This window comes from Hemibagrus wyckioides, linkage group LG20 (assembly GCF_019097595.1).
Source record: "Hemibagrus wyckioides isolate EC202008001 linkage group LG20, SWU_Hwy_1.0, whole genome shotgun sequence".
Classification (NCBI taxonomy): Eukaryota; Metazoa; Chordata; class Actinopteri; order Siluriformes; family Bagridae; genus Hemibagrus; species Hemibagrus wyckioides.
Genome location: NC_080729.1, coordinates 3,184,982 through 3,207,133, shown reverse-complemented (window position 1 = coordinate 3,207,133; position 22,152 = coordinate 3,184,982). Strand labels below are relative to the sequence as shown.

The following is a 22,152-nucleotide window of genomic DNA, read 5'->3' as shown; positions in this document are numbered from 1 at the left end:
CCAGTTTTTGCTTTTTCACATGAAAAAATCTGTGGACTAGGCCTGAGGCCAGCAGGTTTGTGTATGGCCTCCATATTAATACACAATGTATGTGTAAAAGTAATTGAATTGCAGTTTGTGATTGAAATGTCACCACAATGTGTAATCAATGTAGCCACAACCCTTCAAGGCCTTACAAAGAAGTGTGTATATACACAGATCAGGCATAACATTATGACCAGTGAGAGGTGCCGTGAATAAGACTGACGATCTCCTCATCATGGCACCTGTTAGTGGGTGGGATAAATTAGGCAGCAAGTCAACATTTTGTCCTCAAAGTTGATGTTAGAAGCAGGAAAAATGGACAAGTGTAAGGATTTGAGCGAGTTTGACGAAGGGACAAATTGTGATGGCTAGACCACTGGATCAGAGCATCTCCAAAACTGCAGCTCTTGTGGGGTGTTCCCGGTCTGCAGTGGTCAGTATCTATCAAGGAAGGAACAGTGGTGAACCGGTGACAGGGTCATGGGCGGTCAAGGCTCACTGATGCACGTGGGGAGAGAAGGCTGGCCCGTGTGATCTGATCCAACAGACGAGCTACTGTTGCTCAAACTGCTGAAGTAGTTAATGCTGGTTCTGATAGAAAGGGGTCAGAATACACAGTGCAGGACGGGTCAGGGCTGTTTTGGCAGCAAAAGGGGACCAACACAATATTAGGCAGGTGGTCAATGTTATGCCTGATCAGTGTATACATGTATATAGATATACACACACACTTTAGCTATGGGTGGGCATTTATTTATGATCACATGGGTTGTTACCTCTTCACCTTGTCAGCTTTCACTGCAAGAAGTTCTTACTAAATAAGTTTTTCCTTCACACTCACCAGATCTCAACATAGGTTTTTGGGGGGGAGAAAGTTAGGTTTTTTTTGGGTGTTAGATTCAGCCAGCATCTCTATCTAAGCACCAACTGAGAGCAACATCTTCCAGCTGAATGGTGTCCATCACTCCAGTACAGTTCCAGAGAGTCGCACCATCAACACCAGTGCATTCAAGATGTTCTGGTGGCTTGTAGAATTGGATTAAACATTATCTTCTACTTGGTTCTACTTTCTAGCACTTAAATTCACACAAACATGCCTATGCCAGCTTAGGAAATGGTTTAATTCTCCATCTTTGATCCAACAGGAAACACCTGGCTGTATTTATAAACTCTAATCAACACACGCTGTCTGCAGAGACTCCTCAGCTCATTCTCGAGTAGCTGAACTCATCTGCTTTCTGCATGCCATCATCCTCTTGGCACAGCTTGTGTTTACAGCTCACCATTCCAACCTGGCAGCGTATGAAAGAAGGAGGAATGACTTCCAGCAAATTTTTTATCAGTAGCAGCTTGTAGTTTTCACTACAGCTGGCGATTTATTAGTTTTTCAGTTCACACATTCTTCATACACACACACGTAAAATCTTAAATAATGGAATGTTTAAGAAGCCAAGTAGCACTCAAACATAAAAACATCTAAAAACCATCTATAAGAAAATATTCATCTAGTTCATTAACTGCTCAGTGTATCGTACTACAGCTACATGGGTAAAGTTGACCAGGATGGATGTTTACGAGGAAGTTGACGGTCCTGCAGTGTCTCGCTGGGTAAATGATTAAAACAGCAGTTCCCAATCCAGCTCAGGATTTTCTTTTTGTTCTGGTCCAGCTCCAAGTTCAGTCTTGTGCTCGGCTTTCTCTGGACGGGAAGTGCTGGAATAAAGACAGGTCTTTAGGCTTATTCTGCTTCCACGGCCATGATGTGAACAAAGAGTTGAGCTGAAGGGAGGAGGTCTCCGTTTTGGTTGTAGAGCGGCACATGGCGATATCCTGCAGAGGAAAACAAGGACAGAGTGTGTTTTCATTCAAGAAAATTCTGGAGAAATCCAAATCTGTCTACATTCCTGTGCTCAAAATCGATCATGTGACGACTTCACATGCTGACATCGGCTCACTACTACAGCCTTTTTTTGACGCTTTGTCATGAAACAATGTGAACAGGATTATGCACCCATTTACAAAAATAAACAAAACATTATTAGAAAGATTGACAACTCTTGGGGTCGTCTGACTGAGCAAGTCGTTACTATGGAAACGATAACAGGAATGAATTAGACCATCATTTGGACTCGATGTCCAATAAGGTCTGTCTCATCACTTTAAATGCCTCCCCCATTTGTGTTAATCGAGTACAATCCAGTCTCATTAATTAGTAAATATGTTAAGGTTGGTTTGAATGGTGCGGTGCGATCACTGACCGTTCTGTAGGCTGGCGAAGGGGGCCGTGTATTGGCCGACGAAGTCGTTGCTGGACACGCAATCGTAATCCTCCACGACGAAGCGCACCAGCGCAAGTTCAGGCACGTAAAGGTCAAACTGGAAATTCTCGTTCCACATGGGATTGAAACCTTTTGAAAATAGAGTGCGAGAGAGAGAGTGATTTCTTTGTGGAGTAAGTAATTATGGAGGACTATCGAGACTCAAACATCCTGGTTCACCCTCGAGCGAAGGATTTCAGACGTCTCCACTTTATAAATTACAGCGTTTTTATCAGGAGACAAACATGTATTAACTCAGGACCAGGGGATTGTCAGACTATTACAGTAATAAAAGGTGTCGTTTGTTCTGTAGGGAACAGTATTAAGCCAGTTTCCGTTTACTAAGAGGAAACTAGGTCAGAGGCACTAACTTTTCTGATGACTCTGCAAACGCTTGAATTATATTGCTGAGCCAGATATAAAACCTAAACCACTCAGTCCTGTTCTGATGCTTTAATTCACTAAAGGTCTTGGGAAGTAAATTCACATGAACTTGTAGTTATAACTACTATTGCGGACTTGTTTGATTCCTGGTAGAATTTAATTGCTTCAACAACTGGAAGGACACCGCTATGGGAGTTTGAATATTTTTAATATGAAGCTTAAATTCATTTAAACCTTCCGGAGAAAAAAAGGTTTCTGAAACAGAGGATTCAGTCAGTATTTTTCCACTAGGAAAAATATCCACCGTCTTGGAAAAAGGATGCATTAGCGACAGTACCGTTGTCTTTAACGTGCCGCGTCTCTTTTTTGGACGTGTCCGCAGGCACGCCGTGGATCTCCACTCGCACCAGAGGATCTACGATGGACAGCGGCTTCTCGCTCAGTTTGGGTAGCTGCTGTGCGGAGATCACCTGATCACACAGAAAGAGGAAGAATAAAAAACCTCAGTGCTTTTCTAACAGAGTGTAAATCTTAAGCATGCTCCAGAAACAAATCATTGAACATTTTTTGGTTTCAATCAATTAAACTTCCTCAAATTCCAGGTGTTTACTTTTAATCAAAAAATTCCTATTTAATTCCATGTTGTAGGTTTAAGACTGAAATAGTGTGCTGACCATCACATGGAACTCGAGGTGTTTGAGCCACGGTCCTCTGATGAGCGTGATGGGGTCAAACTCGCTCTCCTTTTCTCGGAGGAAGGCTGGCTTCAGGATGTAGCCGATCTGTCCATTTTGGCTGAACAGGCCCTGGTTCAGATCCATCTCTTCACACGGTGTCTGGAAGTTCAGGGCCACTGGAGGAGAGACGGAAAGATGATGCACAGTAATCAGAAACGTGATCGAGAAGCCCGTCTGCTCAAACTGGGAATATTTGGTCCAACACAAGTTAGATCATATTTTTCCACACTCGTCATCTCCACTGCACTTCTGCCACATGATTGGCTGATGATATAACAGTGTAAATGACCTGTTAAAGTGGACCGTGTAGACAGCCCATAGTCATTGTAATGGTTACATTTTGCAAGCTAACACAATACACTGTTTTATTGTTTATAGCCGCTGTAACATGAGGAACTTGTTTTGCATTTTGTTCCACCAAACTGTACCCCCTGCACGTTACTACACCACCTCAGTCTCACCGATTTGGCAGCCGGAGTTCCACAGAGGCACGGGGTTGAAGTTGGAGGAAGTTGTCCTTCCTGCTCCTGAGGGGTAAACTCGACTCAGCTTGTCCACATTATGATGGATGAATTCATTTGCTGCCAAAAAAAAAAAAAAAAAACCTTATCAGTTGCAGATCCTATAGCCAGACGTGTATATAAACGACGCCGTCTTTAACGTCCCATACGACGCAGTCTTACCCGACTTCTCCGCGAAATTCACTGCGTCCCATTCTTTAAAAGAGGACATCTCGTAAAAGGACTGCTGAGTCCGCGCATGCTCGAATCCGTGGAACTTGACGCTTTTGCAGTAGATGGCGAGGTCCGAGAGCTCTTTAGCGAGCTTCAGCTTCTTTGACTTCTAAAGCCAGAGAAATAATAATAATAATAATAATAATAATAATAATAATAATAATAAATAAATGTTAACCACTCTAGCAAAAATAAATAAATAAATAAACGTTGCATGCAGACATCTAGGTGTTAGCAAACCTTATTATTTTCAGAATGTTCCACTGCTTCATCATCTTCATCTTCTGTCACAGACTGTTCTTCTGCTGTAGCGGATTGGTCCGAGAAGTAATCCTCCAGCTTGTTCAGGCGCTTGCCTTTGACCAGAAACCGACCCTTCAGCTCCTGATGACCAACAAAAACACATTTTATCAAATGCTTAAATCTTGCGATTTGTGTCTTCAGTTATCCTTCAATCAACATGTGTTACTTTAGAAACAATAACATTAATATAAATGTCACTCAGGATTGATCTGTATGGTAAACGTGGCACGATCTAAACCTAAATGTAATGGTGAGAGTAACTATGGAAGGAGACTCCAGTCTCAGTGCTTCATTACAAAAAAATATAGTTTTGGTGTTTCTTAGTAACAAGATAAATGATCGACTTTAGAGACGATTGTTATTTTTCCCTTTAACAGAACGACAACATGTTGGAGGTAGCCAAGGAGGTAGATCACATGTTTTTGATTAATGCCAGAGGGTGAAATATTACCATGGCGTTTCTGAGATTGAGTAGCTAAGAAGCAGAGCCACACCTTGCCTAAGGTGAACAGAGAGCAAACAAAAGCCTGCCTCCTGCTAGCGAAACAACTCCTCAGTCATTATCTCTCCATGTGTCACTGAGGAAAGCGCTCGACCGACTTGCCGCCGCAAACTAAATCTAGTTCTCTGTGTGTAGGTGTGGACACGGCATTCCTCGCATTCTGGAGTGATGTTTGGAATGAAAACGCAACAGAACGTAAATCCCAGCAAAACCAACCACACACACACTTCTCAGCTTCCATCTACAGCCTTACAGTTCTTTTATTCTAATGAAAATATATTACTCAGTTCTGATACTCAACTCAGAAAAACAACTCAATTGGCTCAAAAGGGTTTTTAAGGGCATATGCTAATCAAGCAGCCAGCATCAGGAGGGATATTTGCATACTTGGGTTTGGTTAGTGTTCAGTCAGAAGACACACCTGCATTTAAAGCGATGCTACGTCAACTTTTTGTAAGAGGGATGTAAACACTTCGATTCCTTTTAAAATATCAGGCTGACCAGCAGCACAGTGGTTTTTCATGCATTGCTCACATTTAATCCAGTTACTTGGATGATCACTAGGTTCTCCATTTCTTCCTATCTATCAAAAATAGGCCAGTAGGTGGATTGGTGACCAACTTGCCCCTGGATGTGAATGTGTGTGTTTGCAATGTGCCCCCAGGGCATCCCCTCCAAGGTGCAATTCTGCATTATACCCAGTTTTTCCCCCAGAATCCAGACTCACTACTACTCAGATCACAGTAAAGCATTTACACTGATTAGGCATTACGATTATTAAAACATTATGACCACTGAGGGGTCAAGTGAATAAGACTGATCTCATCATGGCACCTGTTAGTGGGTGGGATATATTAGGCAGCAAGTGAACATTTTGTCCTCAAAGTCGATGTGTTAGAAGCAGGAAAAATGGACAAGCGTAAGGATTTGAGAGAGTTTGACGAAGGGCCAAATTGTGATGGATCAGAGCGTCTCCAAAACTGCAGCTCTTGTGGGGTGTTCCCGGTCTGCAGTGGTCAGTATCAAAAGTATCTTTCAAGTCCTGTAAGTTGCGAAGTGAGGCCCATGGAGTCCACATCTTGCAACTTACAGGACTTAAAGGATCTGCTGCTAACATCTTGGTGCCAGATACCACAGCACACCTTCAGGGATCTAGTGGAGTCCATGCCTCGATGGGCAGCAAAAGGGGGACAAACAATATTAGGCAGGTGGGCATAATGTTATGCCTGATCGGTGTATGTAGAATGTCTTTCAGTTATCAATCTAGCGTGTCAAAACTTTGAAAAAAAAGTTTCTACTGAATATGGCTAAAATATTACAAAAATACAAATTATTATAAATATGCTTAAATAGTCAATGTTTTTTTAAACCCCTCTAAAAACCCTTTAAGAGAAACAATGACAAATTTGACATCGGAAATGTTTTTACATCGTCTTTGACCCTCAAGTGTCCCCTTTTTACGACCACTATATTAGTTAGTGACGTATAGACTAACGATTTAGGTGTTTTTATAGTTTTGGTTCTGCTCAGGCAAAATACAGCTCAAGAAGTGTCTATAAACAGAAGTGTGAAAACCGCACTGGTCTGGGAACTGTGCTGCCTTCGGACTGACCGAACTTGGGACAATACAGCCTTGTCAGTGTGTGTGTGTGTGTGTGTGTGTGTGTGTGAGCGAGAGAGAGAGAGAGAGAGGGGGGGGGGGTGGCAGAAAGGGTGAAATTCCTCACGCTCTGAGCAGGTACTGACCTCAGGAGAGGGCAACGCAGTGGGCATGTGTTCTCCCAGGGGTTTGGTGACCAGAGCACTACCCAGGATGGAGCACATGTGCTTTGCAATCAGCTTCTGCTGCTCTATGCTGCAGTGGGTCTCCAGGGACAGGATCACTGGATACTCTGATGTCTAAGGAAAAACGTTCTATTTACCATCACCTCACACTCTTCACAAATCACTACATGTCATTATAAACCCTGGAAAGTCACAAGAGGGGTTTTATTTCCAAACAAACCACAGCATGCAGTCAGACGAGTTGCTCAAAGCAGTCACTATGACAGCAGACGAGGTGGAGAGGAGATAAATATCAAGCATAGGGAATGGAAAGAAGCCCACAAAGGAGCTGAATGAATACAAACAAAATCTAATGACCTCTATACATGCACATTGTGTAAAAATGACAAAGCATGTGCACTATGAAGGCTGCACTGTGAATATTTTAACAGGAACAATAGATCATGCTCTACAGGGGAAATTGGACCAAAAGGACAATGTGGAGCAGAAACACCAGGCATTGTGAAGCCAAAGTGTTTATAGACATGGCTTCTGAAGTGATAAATGTTTGTGTATTTATTTTAACCTCTTTTAACCAAGTGCTGTCTTGTTAGTGAGTGAATATAAGGAACTCATCAGATTTGGACCAATATTTATTTCATCTTCATTACCAGGAACAATTAATGCTGACCTATAGACCAGGTCTTGGCTAGCTAGTGCGCTGATCTTAGCTCCTTTTCTGCCATGTAAGCCTTAGACAGTGTTTAACAATGTTTAATGTCTCTAAATGTGTTTTTTGCTTCCTTTTTAATGACTTTTCCTAATTTAATGGGGACAACCAGATAAGCATAACACGATAATATAAATGTTTTCAGTGTCCAGTACACATTTTGACTTGGGGTCAACAGCCTCAGGCTGTTTAAGATAATATTGAGGTCACTATATTAATCCATCCCTCTGTTTTAGGGTTGGGGTTGTGTTTTATTTAAAAAGCTATCGAGGTCATCAAAAAAGAAACATACATTACCAGACAAACTATATTCTGGAGGTTAAAATTGCTGGGGCTAAATTGACCAAGGGCAAAAGATGTTTATAAATTTCAGGGTAACAGTAGGGTTAAAAATCAAGCACTAACCAGGAAACACATCATATTCGATTGCCTGCATGCTGGAAAGAGAAATATCTAATAATTCTTGCAGTTACCTTAAAGGCGTAGTCTTTAACAGCCTGGATGACATCCTTAAAGAGGATCTTGGAGGTCAACGTGTAGCCATGGTAGATGACCGGCTCCCCATCTGCGCCGTCCCAGACGTCCAGCTCCACACAGCGGCAGCCTTTCGTAAGAGCTCTGTCAGGAGGATCGAACAGAGTCGTCATGTGGAATATGTAACGGCAGATAGACCACAGGAGGAGATTTCTGGCATGAGCTGTACGTTCAGTGACTATTATAATAATAAGATTTTATAACTTAATAAAATTTGTTTGGTGTCACTCAGTCATGTCATTTCCAACATGATATTGGGAGTATTTTCATAAATATAGTTTCTATTACAAAAACGTACGACATTGAGTGTTCTGAGTACTAACACTAGAACAGAACAACATTCTGCGTCCAGCCTGCGTGTGAAACCGAGCCAGACGTACCGTATGTAGCCCTCGGTGCTGCTCGGGCCCTTGAGTTGGTCTTTCAGAAGGTACGTGTTGTGCGAGGAGGAGATGAAATAGTGGTTTAAGGGCTGGCTCATGTCCTGGTACACGCCCTTATGGGCCGGGCTCATGATCAGCGCTTCGGGCTGGTGCAGGAACATCAGAAAGCCGTCTTCCGTCATCAGCTGCTTTGCTTTGGCTGTCAAGGTGGAGGCAAGACAAGCAAATGTATGCAAAGTCGCAGGAGCGCATGATGAGCAAAAGCAAATGTTTAGAAACCCTTTCTAACAAAAAAAGGTGCCGTTTGAACGAAGATGTTTTGTTAAATGCGAAGTCCAGGTTTATAGACTTTAATCTTTAACAGAGATCTAAATAAAAAAAGGAAGTGTGTGTTTGGGTCAGGTTTTAAATTAGTTGTCATATTACTGAACGAACCTGTTTAATATTGCTTATATAATTCTATTACTAAACACGATGAACTGGATTCAGTTTGCAGCAGTCTTTTTGTATGCCTCTTAAAACTCGTCTGAGTTTTACTGAGGTTTTTTGTTTCTGGAGAATAACGAACAGAAACACCACACTGCCGGACACACCCACTGCCGCGCTGAGATTTGCTTGCAGAGCATCATGCAAAACGTTTTAGAAAACATTCGAACTTTAGACAAACTTGTGTGTTAATTCTCCTTTCTGGGCTTGTGCAGTGGTGAACTTCCTGAATTTGAGGCGGTGATAAATGATTACGAAAAGTGTAAATAATGTAAAAGCATATTTCTGTGCAAGTTGTTACCATAGAAACAATATGATGAGCATGAGTGCATGAAAATGTAAAAATCAGATGCAAGGATTCAACACTGCTGCAGTTTAATGTCTAATGTACTACATCTGGTGTGCGTGTGTTTACCCATTTCATCTACTTCATATTTCTCGATGAGCTGAGTGGCGTGAATGAGATCCACCTTCTCCTTCTGCTCTTTTATCAGGAAGTCCAGCAGGTTGGCAGCACTCATCAGTCCTTCAGTTTTCGCGTACGTTCCGTAGATCACGCTGATCTCTTCCCTGTCGGTCAGGATCTCATACAGGATCTTAATTTCTTTCCCCTCCAGCAAGCCAGTTTTGGACTCATCACATTTCTGCAAATAGAAAAAGATAAGCATGTTCATTAATTCCTAATCAGCAAGGTGTATACAGAATATAAGGAGCGTTAGGTAAGCTATTGAAAAAGACAAATAAATTCACCTCAAATAGCATCTTGAAGTATTCGTCGCTCACGTCTACGTTGATGTTGTGCAGGAAGCTCTTCACCTCTTCTGGACTCATCTTCTGGTCACAGTTTATGTCAGCCTTACGCAGACAGTTGAAGATCCAGCTGTTGCACTGATGTAAGGCTAACACCACTGCACACACATCACTGTATAATTATAAGTTCCTAAAGACACTGCCTAATCGATAGCAAGCTACATGATGGGGGGAAAAAATGCCAAGGATACTGTTCAGTCCTCTGCTGTTGGCTAAGCTTGCTCGTGTTGGAGATGACCTTCTCCAGGCCTGACACCCAGTGCTTGGCGTCCTCCTCAGAGTTGGCGATCAGGTCGAGGTTTTTTTGGTGGCCCTTGAACAGAATGGAGAATGCCCGCGATTCCATCACCTCCTCTGTGTACTTCCTGAGACCCTCCGTGTGCCGGCCGGCACGCACACACTCTACATCCTCAATGGAAACTGTGGGAGGAAGCAGAAAGGTCCAGTTAGGGCTAATGCAAAACAGTAAAACATGCTGGAATAGGAAAATCATCAACAACAGTGTGGAGTGATCACTGTTACAACTCCTCAGAGATAATCATTTTCCTATAATCTGAATCATCCTGAATTGTTGTATCCCTCTAATATGATACAAATTTTGGCAATAATTTTTGAAAAGAAACACCACTGCATAGTTTTTACTTCATTTATAGACACATTTAATGTTAAAGTTACTTATACTTTATATTACAGCAGCTATAAATATTCATTCCATCACAAGCCCTTTTTTCCTCTCTAGAGGAAGAAAAAAGTATTTCTGAAGCCATTTTCATGGCAGGAACTTCAGCACCAACACTGGAGACTTTCCTTTCCCCCTCCTAACAGAAATGTAAAAAATGATTTATGTACAGCATCCACTATACAGTCAAGTCCCTGTGACTTACAACATTAACTAAAACATGTACATTAATATAAACCTATGACCTATAGGTATCGTATCAGTGGTACAACACTAGCATCATTTTTGTTCCTTACAATAAATCTGTAGAATTATATTAAGCCCTCTGATGTGTGCTAGCCCTTTAAAACTGTAAATTCTACAAACGTCAATTAAAACGTCTTGGTCCTGATTGCACTAAATGTTTAAAATGTCTTGTACATGATACGCTCTCATCACACACTTTCTTTCTTAATGCCATGCCAGCTTCTATAGCTATATTCATGGCGAGAGACCGTCACACACTAGATCTAAGCTAGGTTAAGAAGTGACTGATGATCAGGATGCTGGACTAAAAGGTACATGTGTCAGGTAACAGAAGCAGATGGCAATCCTGTTGATGGTGAACTTTGCTCCGACACAATACACAACAAATCGTCTCGCAGAGGCTCGGTTTCACTCCATAAACAGTGCTGTATGTAGTCTGTGCTTTGAAGCGTGATCAGGTCTATTAAACTAAAACCTGCATAAAGCAATATAAAGCCAGCTGGTCTTAATGGTTTATCACAGATGTCGGAGCAATAAACTGACATCTCTATGGCAACTATGGTGCCCCCCCCTCCCCTTCACGGCTGATGTACACTTGCAAATAGAGATTATAGAAATCATGACAATCTATAAACACAGAACAAGTCATTAAAAGTAGAAAGTCCTTTGGGTATCATCTAAAATTCAGTTTCAGTAGTGATTGTGAATCATTCACATCCTCCCGTACGTTTTTATGAGCGTGAGGTGTTATAAGCGCTTAAACAAGTAAACATTCGTCAGATAAACCTTGGCTTTAACTATTTTATATGATTTATATTTTTGCCTCGGCAAGCAGGATGCTCAAACAGAAAACATAAATAAGACCAGTTGTGGTAGACTTTAAGGCCAAAGGCAGAAGCAAAGGGCCGTGTCCTTTGTGCCTTCCAGTCACAAGGAGGAGGCGTGTCCTCAGTTATGCGTTGTAGTAAAGGGGTGCGTCCTTTATGATCGTCAGTCTTACTGAAAGGCATGACCCCTGTGCTGGACAGTCCTACTGAAGGAGGCGTTGCCTCTGTGCCCATCATTTTGGTGGGAAAACACACACACACACAACCAGTAAAATGTTCCACTGTTGTGTAATAATATCTATTATAAGCAACGCAATCGACACAGAGCTCTATGAATTCATCTAACTCTTACAGGCTGGCTCCAGCTGGACTTGTATAAACACAGTAGGTGTTGAAATAACACCGGTCACTGCGTTGTGTACACGAGTGTGGGATGGACTCACAGGTGTGCTTTGGCCGCAGGGTTTTTTTGGACTCGTGCCACACGGTCTTGCAGTCCTCCTGCAGTTTGTAGAATCGCACCTTCCTCCATGAGCCTGAACGAACCTTCACCAGCTCTGCGCCTTTCAGGAGAAAATTCAAATCAGGATCTCCATCCATGCCTGCAAACAGAAACACCCACACACACACACCAGAGGAGATGTTTGAGCAACAGCTGCACAACATAGAGCAATATAAAAAGTGATTTGAACAGATTGAATGTCATTATTAGAACAATAATAAATACCACCCACTTCATGGGCTCATTTTCAAGCACATCTGAACGTCTAATCAAATCAAAAGATATTACAGTGCATTGTATCTTTGTATAAAAGAATCAGAACTGAATCAAATCCTCAATTTAGCGAACACACTAAAACCTTGATGGACCTGGATTTGTTAAACCTAACTTCCATTTACTGGCTCATGCAAAACAATGCGATTTACCCATTGCACACAAATTTGCTTGCAGGCTATGAAGGTCAGGATAATCACAGCACTTAAACATTTAGAGACTGGTTGCAGGAATCATTTGCATAGTTCAGGATGCATTTTAATACATCGGGCCAACATCACTTGTTATTGTGAGAAACGAAATAGTATCCAGTTTTGTCTTTAACACCAAAAAGCAGACCAGGAAGTGAAACTTTATGCATTATGAAACCCTATTGCTCTATGAAAACAACCACCACATGAAAGGTTTCAGTTTCAAGCCCACTAACACGATTCATTCACAGAAATACAAAAACACGAGCACAATGTACATGTAGTGACTTGCACTGAATGCGCTTTCACGCAGGAGGCTGTGTTTGACTTTTATCTTTATGTTCTGGCATAGAGAAAGCGAGTCAGGATGTGTAACTCCGGGGGGAAAACAGGAGTTTCCATGGATTAAGAAAAGGGCGCATTTCCGTGCAACATTTCTTCTGGAGCTATACAAGAGCAATAAATAAGCAACTAAACATCAAACAGCATTAAAAACAAAACAGAAAACGCATTCGGATATGTAAACACTGCGCATTAATGACATACAGCATCCCAAGTCTGAACAGGAATGAAGCCGATCCTACCCAGGAGCTTCAGGTTATCGCTGGTTATACTCCGGCTTTGCTCATTATGGAGTAATTCCTGCGACTTGCTCCTTTTCGGCTGCTTCCGTACGCACTGCATGTCGGCCCTTTTTCCCCGTCAGGATCCCCAATGAATAAAGACACAGCCGTGGAAGTGCAGAGCTCATATCTCACTCCCGGGGCGTGGACCATGCAAAGTTCACTCCTAGAATTACAAAGCAAAACAACCTGGAAGGAGCGAGACGCTTTTGTGAGCGCCGATCAGCGCTCCTGTCGCAAATAACCACCTGCTGCAGGCGTAGTGCACTAGGTAGGGCGTTGGAGAGGTCCATTTGAACCCTGGGTAGTGCGCGGATGTAGGGGATAGGAGACGTATTCAGGATAGAGTATGTATGCGAGAGCGCGAGGGAGACGCACGCGCCACGTTTCAGGAAAAATAGGCGCAACTACATAAACTCCTCATTACAGCCTGCGCTAATATACTCAACACTTTTGTTCATTTTTACGAGCACACTGTAATGGGTTAACGACGTGTACGGTTTACTTTCTAAAACTACTACGCATCTTGTGTGTTTACACCCAAACGCATTAACAATCCGAGATGATAGTCTAGAAAAAATATCGCGGTTTAGTCGGAAATTCTTCCATACCAAAAATTTCAATACGTTTTTCTCGCCCAGAATAAAAGCACTGCAGGATAAAGGAAGGATATGTAGACTCCTGAACTCCTGGTGATACGTCAGGATTGCGTAAAAGACTGAGTGTGTTCAATCTTCACGTGACTCCTTTTTAGTTTAAACTAAGTTTTCAACATAGTTTGCATGCAAAAATCCATCTTCAGAGTCGAAGGAGTTTGATTAATACTGGGAGTACAGGCTTAGAAAAGTACTTACAAATTTGTGTAGTTATAAAAGTGTAAAAAGTGTGTTGAGGAAGAGTACAGTGAAAGGGAGGGGCCTGTGATTGAAGAGGATGCGCAGGATCCTTCACGTTTTAATAACTCAAATGATAATGTTCGATGAATAGGGAAGCCTATTTTCAGACATATGTGCTACTGTACTGTAATTCACCTCATCATGCAATAATTCATCAGGAAAGTTTTACCGCGGTCTCGTGCCCAACTAAAAGGGGTCTAGCAACACATGCGCTTACTTCATGATGGGCAGGATGGTCACTGGGCACTGACAGGTGAAGTGAATAACACTGATCTCATCATGGCACCTGTTAGTGGGTGGGATATATTAGGCAGCAAGTCAACATTTTGTCCTCAAAGTTGATGTTAGAAACAGGAAAAATGGACAAGTGTAAGGATTTGAGCCCGAGTTTGACGAAGGGACCAAATTGTGATGGCTAGACCACTGGATCAGAGCATCTCCAAAACTGCAGCTCTTGTGGGGTGTTCCCGGTCTGCAGTGGTCAGTATCTATCAAAAGTGGTCCAAGGAAGGAACAGTGGTGAACCGGAGACAGGGTCATGGGCGGCCGAGGATCATTGATGCGCGTGGGGAGAGAAGGCTGGTCCGTGTGATCCGATCCAACAGACGAGCTACTGTTGATCAAACTGCTGAAGAAGTTAATGCTGGTTCTGATAGAAAGGAATCAGAATACACAGTGCAGGACGGGTCAGGGCTGTTTTGGCAGCAAAAGGAGAACACAATATTAGGCAGGTGGTCATAATGTTATGCCTGCTTAGTGTATATGCACTAATAGTGCAGTATTTTGTATAAAAAGTGAAAATGCAAACAATTAAACTACCAACACTACAGTCAGTGCAGGTGGAAACATTAACTGTACAATAATTCTATATTAATTGACCAGTGCAAAACAGGCAGTTTGAGGTTTGAAGTTAAGATAAAGGTGAAGATGCAGTATGGTTATCAGAGTTGTGTGCACGCAGTAATTAATCTGTACATACAAAATAACCTAGGACATACACTATATTGCCGAAAGTTTTGGGACACCCCTCCAAATCGAGTTCAGGGGTTGGGCTCGGCCCCTTAGTTCCAGTGAAAGGAACTCAATGCTTCAGCTTCATACCAAGACATTTTGGACAATTTCATGCTCCCAACTTTGTGGGAACAGTTTGGGGATGACCCCTTCCTGTTCCAACATGACTGTATACCAGTGACCAAAGCAAGGTCCATAAAGACATGGATGAGTGAGTTTGGTGTGGAGGAACTTGACTGGCCTGCACAGAGTCCTGACCTCAACCCCATAGAACACCTTTGGGATGAATTAGAGTGGAGACTGTGAGCCAGACCTTCTCATCCTACATCAGTGCCTGACCTCACAAATGTGCTTCTAGAGGAACGGTCAAAAATTCCCATAAAACACACTCCTAAACCTTGTGGAAACCCAGAAGAGTTGAAGCTGTTATAGCTGTAAAGGGCGGGACAACTCCATATTACATTCATGTGCATGTAAAGGCAGACGTCCCAAAACTTTTGGCAATATAGCGTACATTATATATAGTTCCGTGTGATGATAAAGAACTAACAAAAAGGACCTAAAGCTTACATTAAGGGTAACAGCGCAATCTACTGGTCACTCTGAGTAACACACACAAACACAAAAGGTGCAGAGATTCACACTTGTGATTTATCCACATACCATATTTATCATGAAACCTCACACTTCATATTAAACACAAGGTTAACATTCTGTATTGTATATAGAATATTTACAATATATAATACAGTACATCATCCTGCATGTCATATTGTATATCATCTCATATTGCATATAGTCTCATTATGCATGATCTTATCTTGTATACATGTTAGAATATACTGCATATACTGTACAGATTCTCACACCATGCATCACATCCCCACTACACTCTGCACTTTTTTTGTTTATTACTTTGTGCTCATCATCCATTTTGTTTTGTTTTTTTTGGATCCCTTCTGTATCCAACTTTTTTCCCTCCAGAGATTAGTTATTCTATTCCATATCATTTTGCATCTTTCATATTATTTTGTATATTATGATACACACCTTTCACATGAAGAAAGAAAGAAAATACAATAATTTTCTAGTTTTCTGATAAGATCTAAATTATATTATTCCTGTAACCCATTGAACACATTTCCTGACTCAAAACAAATTAGTTCCTTTTTTTTTATTCCACATTTATTTATTACTATAAAAACAGACATTTTAATCTAGCCATCATACCCTAAATGAGCCAAAGATTATTTGACTAGTGTTCGGGGTTTAATATTTAAATATATAAAACATATAAAAAGCTCAGATATGATTCTTAACTAGAAGAATACTGTATGAAAGGATCATTTTTATTTAAAAAAAAAAAAAAAAAAAAAATATCAACGGATGCAGACAGTCCATCCTCTGAAAGTGAACAGATGTTTACTTCACTGCGATATGTTTATCGGTCCATCATGCAATTCGGATGCTTCACATTCCTGACAGTCATTAACGATGCGCCTTTAGAAGTAACGTAAACACATCAGTGCCAGAATCCGTCGCTTTCGTTATGAACACTGCACCATGATGAAGCCTCACCAGGGTTGGAAAACACTTGAGTGATTGTACATGCTTACTATTCTTAATTGAGCGTTAGAGAAATTGAACACTTACCTAATTACATTTCCAGGAAACAAAACTTGCCTTGTGTTCATTGCATTTTTATTTAGACCTTCTTACAAAATGCTAAAAAAGGTCTCTGCTTCCCTCATCCAGCCAATGTCTGTACATCAACCGAATGGGCTCGCTTTAGCATCCAGTCAAGTTCATCCTGTAGTTATAAAGCTATATATAGTGTGATCTAGAGGTCAGTGTGCATTGGAATAGGGTCAGCAGTGCTGAAGTGGAGGATGAGCGCCTGAGCCCTTTCTTAGGAAAATGTTGGATTAAGCAAAGTCTCGTAAAAACAGTGCATCACCTTTAGAAGCCATCTAATTTATTAATACAGAGACTGAATGATGTTTTTCAGGCAACATGACATTATCTAAAAAAAATTTTTTTAGACAAGTTGATGCATCTAACCAATACTTTAATATTTTCAATAGTAGGAACATATTTTTTTCTTCCCCAGATCATCTCTGAACACTTTAAGAGACAGGACAGTGAGTTTTACTGCTTAGGAGTCCAAAAAGATTTCCATTCAACTCAATTTAATGTGTATAGCGCTTTTAACAATGGACATTGTCTCAAAGCAGCTTTACAGAAATATAGAAACATGGAGAAAAAAAAAAATTATGAAGTTCAAAGTTACTATTTTATCCCTAATGAGAAGCCCGAGACGACGGTGGTGACATGAGGAAGAAACCTTGAGAGGAACCAGGCTCAGGAGGGAACCTCATCCTCATTTGTGACATCCTCAATGTCAATGTAAATAATGTCTTTTCTACAACAGCAACCAAAGGCTCTTGAACTAATTGGCCAGTGTAGTTTCAGGGAGTTCATTATAGACTTAAAGGTCAAATGGCTTCCTGTCAGTACTGGGGCTTTAAACCACATCCTTCTGGTCACTAGTGCAGAATCCCAACAGCTGAGCCATCTCTGCTTATACATGGATCGCAGACTAAAATTTAAAGTGTCACTAGTGATCTTTTCCATAGTCATAGTAAGAGTTAGTCTCCCTAGCCATTTTCCAGAAGCTTGTTCTCAAAACCAGACTTAAAAAGGAAGCGAAACAAGATTCAAGTGTGCTTGTTACTGCAGTTCCAAATATATCCACTAGGCGGCAGTGATGTGTTAATAGTGTGCATCAGTCTAACACCAATGAACCAAACCTAGCTAAGGGTTATTCCTGCAACTGCTTTTATGGGTGGACAAAAATAAAGGCAATAACACGAGTAAACAAATACGTGAATGTATACATGCTGTCGTTATAATACAGAAAAATCACAAATGGCCAACAATTGAACTGAAGTAAAAGAATTGAAAATGTTTAAATAAGAGCTGCATGCGTGTTTCTTACTTACATACCATGTAATTGTACACTTGTGATTTGTGTTGTGGCCATCAACAGCTTTTTAAAGCATTAATACACATTACTTGGTGTAAATTGTGTGTGTGTGTGTGTGTGTGTTAGATTGACTACAGTGCCCGATTTCACCGAGATCATCTTTTTTTGGAAGTTATCTCCGTTTGGATGAATCCCAAATGACTCACAATTTGATTACACAGTGCATTACATAGGGTGGAGACACCAACTGTTATTTCACTGCCTACATTGTGCACTAATACAGGGAGTAGGAAGGATAGAAAGCTTCGAGTGAGCCCAAACACACACACAGTTGTGTATGCAATTAGTACAGCCAAACATTCCTGACAGTAATTTAGGCAATCTGTGGTTCAGTGACAAGTACATAATCCATCTAAATGTGCAAAGAAGTGTCATAACTTACATCCGAGTGATGGTCTCATACTGCGGTGACACAAATCCATCGGCTTGGAGTCGGTCCTGCTGCGTCAGAGTCCAGCAAGCAATCAGGATACCGCACATACCAGAGTGTAATTTAGGAATTAATGTGGCTTGACGAATGAACACGGCTGTTAAGTGTATTCCTCCAGTTTGAGTAACATGCTCTTGGTGATCTGATGGTTATTACGTCACCAAAAAGAGGATGATTTAAGGCTAGAAGTAAGGAGAAGTAACCCTAAGTGGGTCCAAGTCCAAACATGGATATATAAAGACATAGGTTTCCTTTTCCAATGGGTGGCATGAATGTATCTTTCTCTATCTACACACGGAACATTATTTGTTTCTCATGTTAGCTATAATCTGCCCATTATATTTGGATACACAGCAAATAAGGGAATACGATCAGACGTTTTTGGATTAAAAATCATAGTCTTTTCAGATTATTCCTTTAGAGACATTTATATAAAATCTGAACTACACTGCAGACTGAGATTTCTGGGATTGAGATCATTTCAAGTCTCAGGATTTACACTTATATTGCCAAAAGTTTTGGAACACCCCTCCAAGTCATTCAATTCATGTTTTTCAGGGGTTGGGCTCAGCCCCTTAGTTCCAGTGAAAGGAACTCTTAATGCTTTAGCTTCATACCAAGACATTTTGGACAATTTCATGCTCTTTGTGGGAACAGTTTGGGGATGAGCCCTTCCCGTTCCGACATGACTGTACACCGGTGACCAAAGCAAGGTCCATAAAGACATGGAGGAGTGAGTTTGGTGTGGAGGAACTTGACTGGCCTGCACAGAGTCCTGATCTCAACCCCATAGAACACCTTTGGGATGAATTAGAGAGGAGACTGTGAGACAGACCAGTGCCTGACCTCACAAATGCACTTCTAAAGAGGACTGGACAAAAATTCCCATACACACTCATAAACTTTGTGGAAAGCCTTCCCAGAAGAGTTGAAGCTGTTATAGCTGTAAAGGGCGGGGCAACTCCATATGTGCATGTAAAGGCAGACATCCCAAAACTTTTAGTGTAATCTTACAACTTTCCATTCCTGAGCACAGATCCTCAACACTACCCATGCAACGAACAAAGTGCTAAGCGAAACAGTTCTGAGTCCTTTAAGACAGACAAGGTCACTTTAACAATAGCCCCGAGGTGAGCAGTGGTGCTGTGGCTTTCTCAAACATTTAATATGTACACTGAAACCAGTTCAACACCATACGAGTTAATAAGGCAGGGGTTTATATTAAACCTTCCAGCAACGCATGCCTATTTGTCTTCACCGCTGACAAATAAGTGTTTATGAAGAAACCCGGTCCACAAGCTGCTTATTACAACACATTTGAGCGCCTGTGCTCATCAAGAACAAGAGCTCAACATAACCAGGTGCTGTCTCTGCGGTCTGGGAGCTTGTAATTATCTGAGACACAAAAGCCCAGTTACCCAGGTGTGATGTGTGAGAGGGGAGACAGATGAACAGAGGGGAGGTTCATCCGGGGAAACTCGTGGAAAAGTGGATTTAGGTTTCTCATCATGTCCGAGTCAGACCCTGAAACGACTCGACTGCAGGAAGTCAAACAAACTCTTCTGTGGAATTTTTTTTTTTTTTTTTTTTTTTTTTTTTTTTTTTACATGGAGGACCTAACTAGCGGGTGGAAGAATAAGCAAAGATTAATTTAAGGAAATTGTTGAAAAGCAATTCCAAACACACCCCTTCCAAAAAGTAACAGCCAGCCAATCAGATTCCCAGTCACCATCGTGGCTAATCCATAATACTAAATAAATGCAAACTACATGATGGAGGATGAATTAAAACATTTTTATCAGGTCTGTGTGTACACTTTGAAGGTTCTGTACACAAATAAAAAGAATAAAGCTGGGTTGAAGTACAGGCTAGAGCACAATGCACTTTTCTCTCATGTGAATGCTCTGTCCGGCTGTGTCCGAAACAACACTCAAAGAAGAGTGCTTACAATGAAACAAGCTCATAACAGCAGCAAGCTTTCTCTGGTCTGGTTTTTGGAAATCTTTATAATTATTTGCTTCATCAGTTAGACAGTTTAATACAGCTGAAACTTTAAAATGGTCCATAGATACAAACCAGGTGAGTTTAGTATGTAGTAAGTTAGTTTACTGTTCTAGATTCTGGTATACACTTTCACACCTTGTAACACATGCAGTTTAAGAAAACATGTAAAGAAACTTCATATTTAATAAATAAATAAATAAATAAATAAATAAATAAATAAAATCAAGCAGTCAAAGGGTTAAGTAAACTTTTCCGATTTGTTTGTTATATCAAACAAAACTTATGAACCACACGCCCTTTTCCTCCTGTGTGGAAGCATGCTACACCGAAACCGCTTAAAGTATAAATTCTCAGTAATAAATAGACTGTTTTTAATGAATAATGCGACTTTAAACAGTTTACCTTGTGTTGCCATGCCGTTGGGTTCCATACTGTCTGAAATACCGAAGGAAAAAAATAACAAAAACAGGATTGAACACGAAGCTGATGAACGCGGCACCAAACACCTCAGAGCTGCAACCTGTACGTTTAATGAACGCAGCACAGCTGGTTGATAAGATTTAGAGACTAAGATTAACGCGAGTTTGTGCTCTAAAACTTTGCTCACAGGTACAACACTCGACCTTGTAAATAGAGCTGTGTTTAAACATGATGAAAACCCGCGCCGCCCTCTGGAGTCACCTGTTTGTGTTGCAAGGGTGGTCTAGGTGAAGAGAATAATTAGGGCAATTAACGAACACACCTGTAGAGGCAAACAGCCTTATTACCACTTGTTAGGAAGAAGAAGAAGAAGAAGAAGAAGAAGAAAAAAAAAAGCACGCGCAGATGACGTCACGGGCTGAATTTCTTATCCATAGATCCTCATGAGGCCCTGTGATGGACTGTCCAGGGTGTACCCCTGCCTTTCGCCCAATGTGTGCTGGGATAGGCTCCAGCAGGTCCCTGTGACCCTAATTAGGAATAAAGCAGGTAAAGAAAATGGATGGATGGATGGATGGATCTTCATGATCAGTTTTGCTGATCGAATTGCGAATTAGTTTACATGAACAAGACAGATTATCTGAAGGCATTTAGAATTTAATGAAATAAAAATTTCAATGCGCAATAATATATTATAACTTATTTAAAGAAGAAAGTAATTGCCTCGGGTCGCGGCACCACAAATGCACTGACAGAATAATTTACCTTCTATCAAGAACGCAGACAAATTATCCAAAGGAAATTGAAAAACTCAGTTTTATTGCTTGTAAATGCATTCAAAATAAGAGGGTGAGACAAACAGTGGTCAGTGATTGGCCCATGTGAAGAATTATGATTAGTGATTGGTTGATGGAAACAGCGCGTGTGGCAAGGGATTTATTACTATACAATTTTGTTTTAATTATCGAACAACACGTGCTATATTCAGAATATATTAACACCATATGCTTGTTATTTGTTCTTAGTCACATTTAAAGGTGCAATGATTAAAATTCTTAATTTCTTACTAGTCCTTGTTGAAAAATACACCAATCAGGTATAACATTATGACCACCTGTCTAATGCCAGAACAGCCCTGACCCGTCCTGCACTGTGTGTTCTGACCCCTTTCTATCAGAACCAGCATTAAGTTCTTCAGCAGTTTGAGCAACAGTAGCTCGTCTGTTGGATGCACATGCATCGATAAGCCTCGGCCGTCCATGACCCTGTCACTGGTTCACCACTGTTCCTTCCTT

General features: G+C 41.1%; 1 protein-coding gene across 3 annotated transcripts; it reads right to left on the bottom strand.

The window, feature by feature from the left end:
* Positions 1–1,370: 1,370 nt before the first annotated feature.
* Positions 1,371–21,048, bottom strand: plcd1b (phospholipase C, delta 1b). Of its 3 annotated transcripts, none has more exons than XM_058418243.1 (15): positions 13,012–13,285; positions 11,905–12,063; positions 9,901–10,129; positions 9,650–9,779; positions 9,315–9,543; positions 8,411–8,612; positions 7,970–8,114; positions 6,749–6,901; positions 4,438–4,581; positions 4,147–4,303; positions 3,925–4,044; positions 3,401–3,579; positions 3,064–3,196; positions 2,283–2,432; positions 1,371–1,854 (listed from the first exon to the last, which is right to left on the bottom strand). In XM_058418243.1, exons 1-15 carry the CDS (start codon positions 13,109–13,111, stop codon positions 1,763–1,765), a joined length of 2,322 nt encoding a protein of 773 aa, XP_058274226.1. In that variant the 5' UTR covers positions 13,112–13,285; the 3' UTR covers positions 1,371–1,762. The 3 variants fall into 3 exon arrangements, with proteins under 3 accessions (XP_058274226.1, XP_058274227.1, XP_058274225.1); XM_058418244.1 differs by lacking the exon at positions 13,012–13,285 and adding an exon at positions 20,840–21,048 and having other exon boundaries at positions 1,372–1,854; positions 4,147–4,306; XM_058418242.1 differs by having other exon boundaries at positions 1,372–1,854; positions 4,147–4,306; positions 13,012–13,281.
* Positions 21,049–22,152: the final 1,104 nt, after the last annotated feature.

Coding starts and splice junctions, on each gene's coding strand:
- plcd1b (XM_058418242.1), bottom strand. CDS start 13,111: ATGCAGTGCGTACGGAAGCAGCCGAAAAGGAGCAAGTCGCAGGAATTA. Junction 12,064..13,011: donor CGATAACCTGAAGCTCCTGG/GTAGGATCGGCT, acceptor TTCTGTTTGCAG/GCATGGATGGAGATCCTGAT. Junction 9,780..9,900: donor CAACAGCAGAGGACTGAACA/GTATCCTTGGCA, acceptor TCAGTGCAACAG/CTGGATCTTCAACTGTCTGC.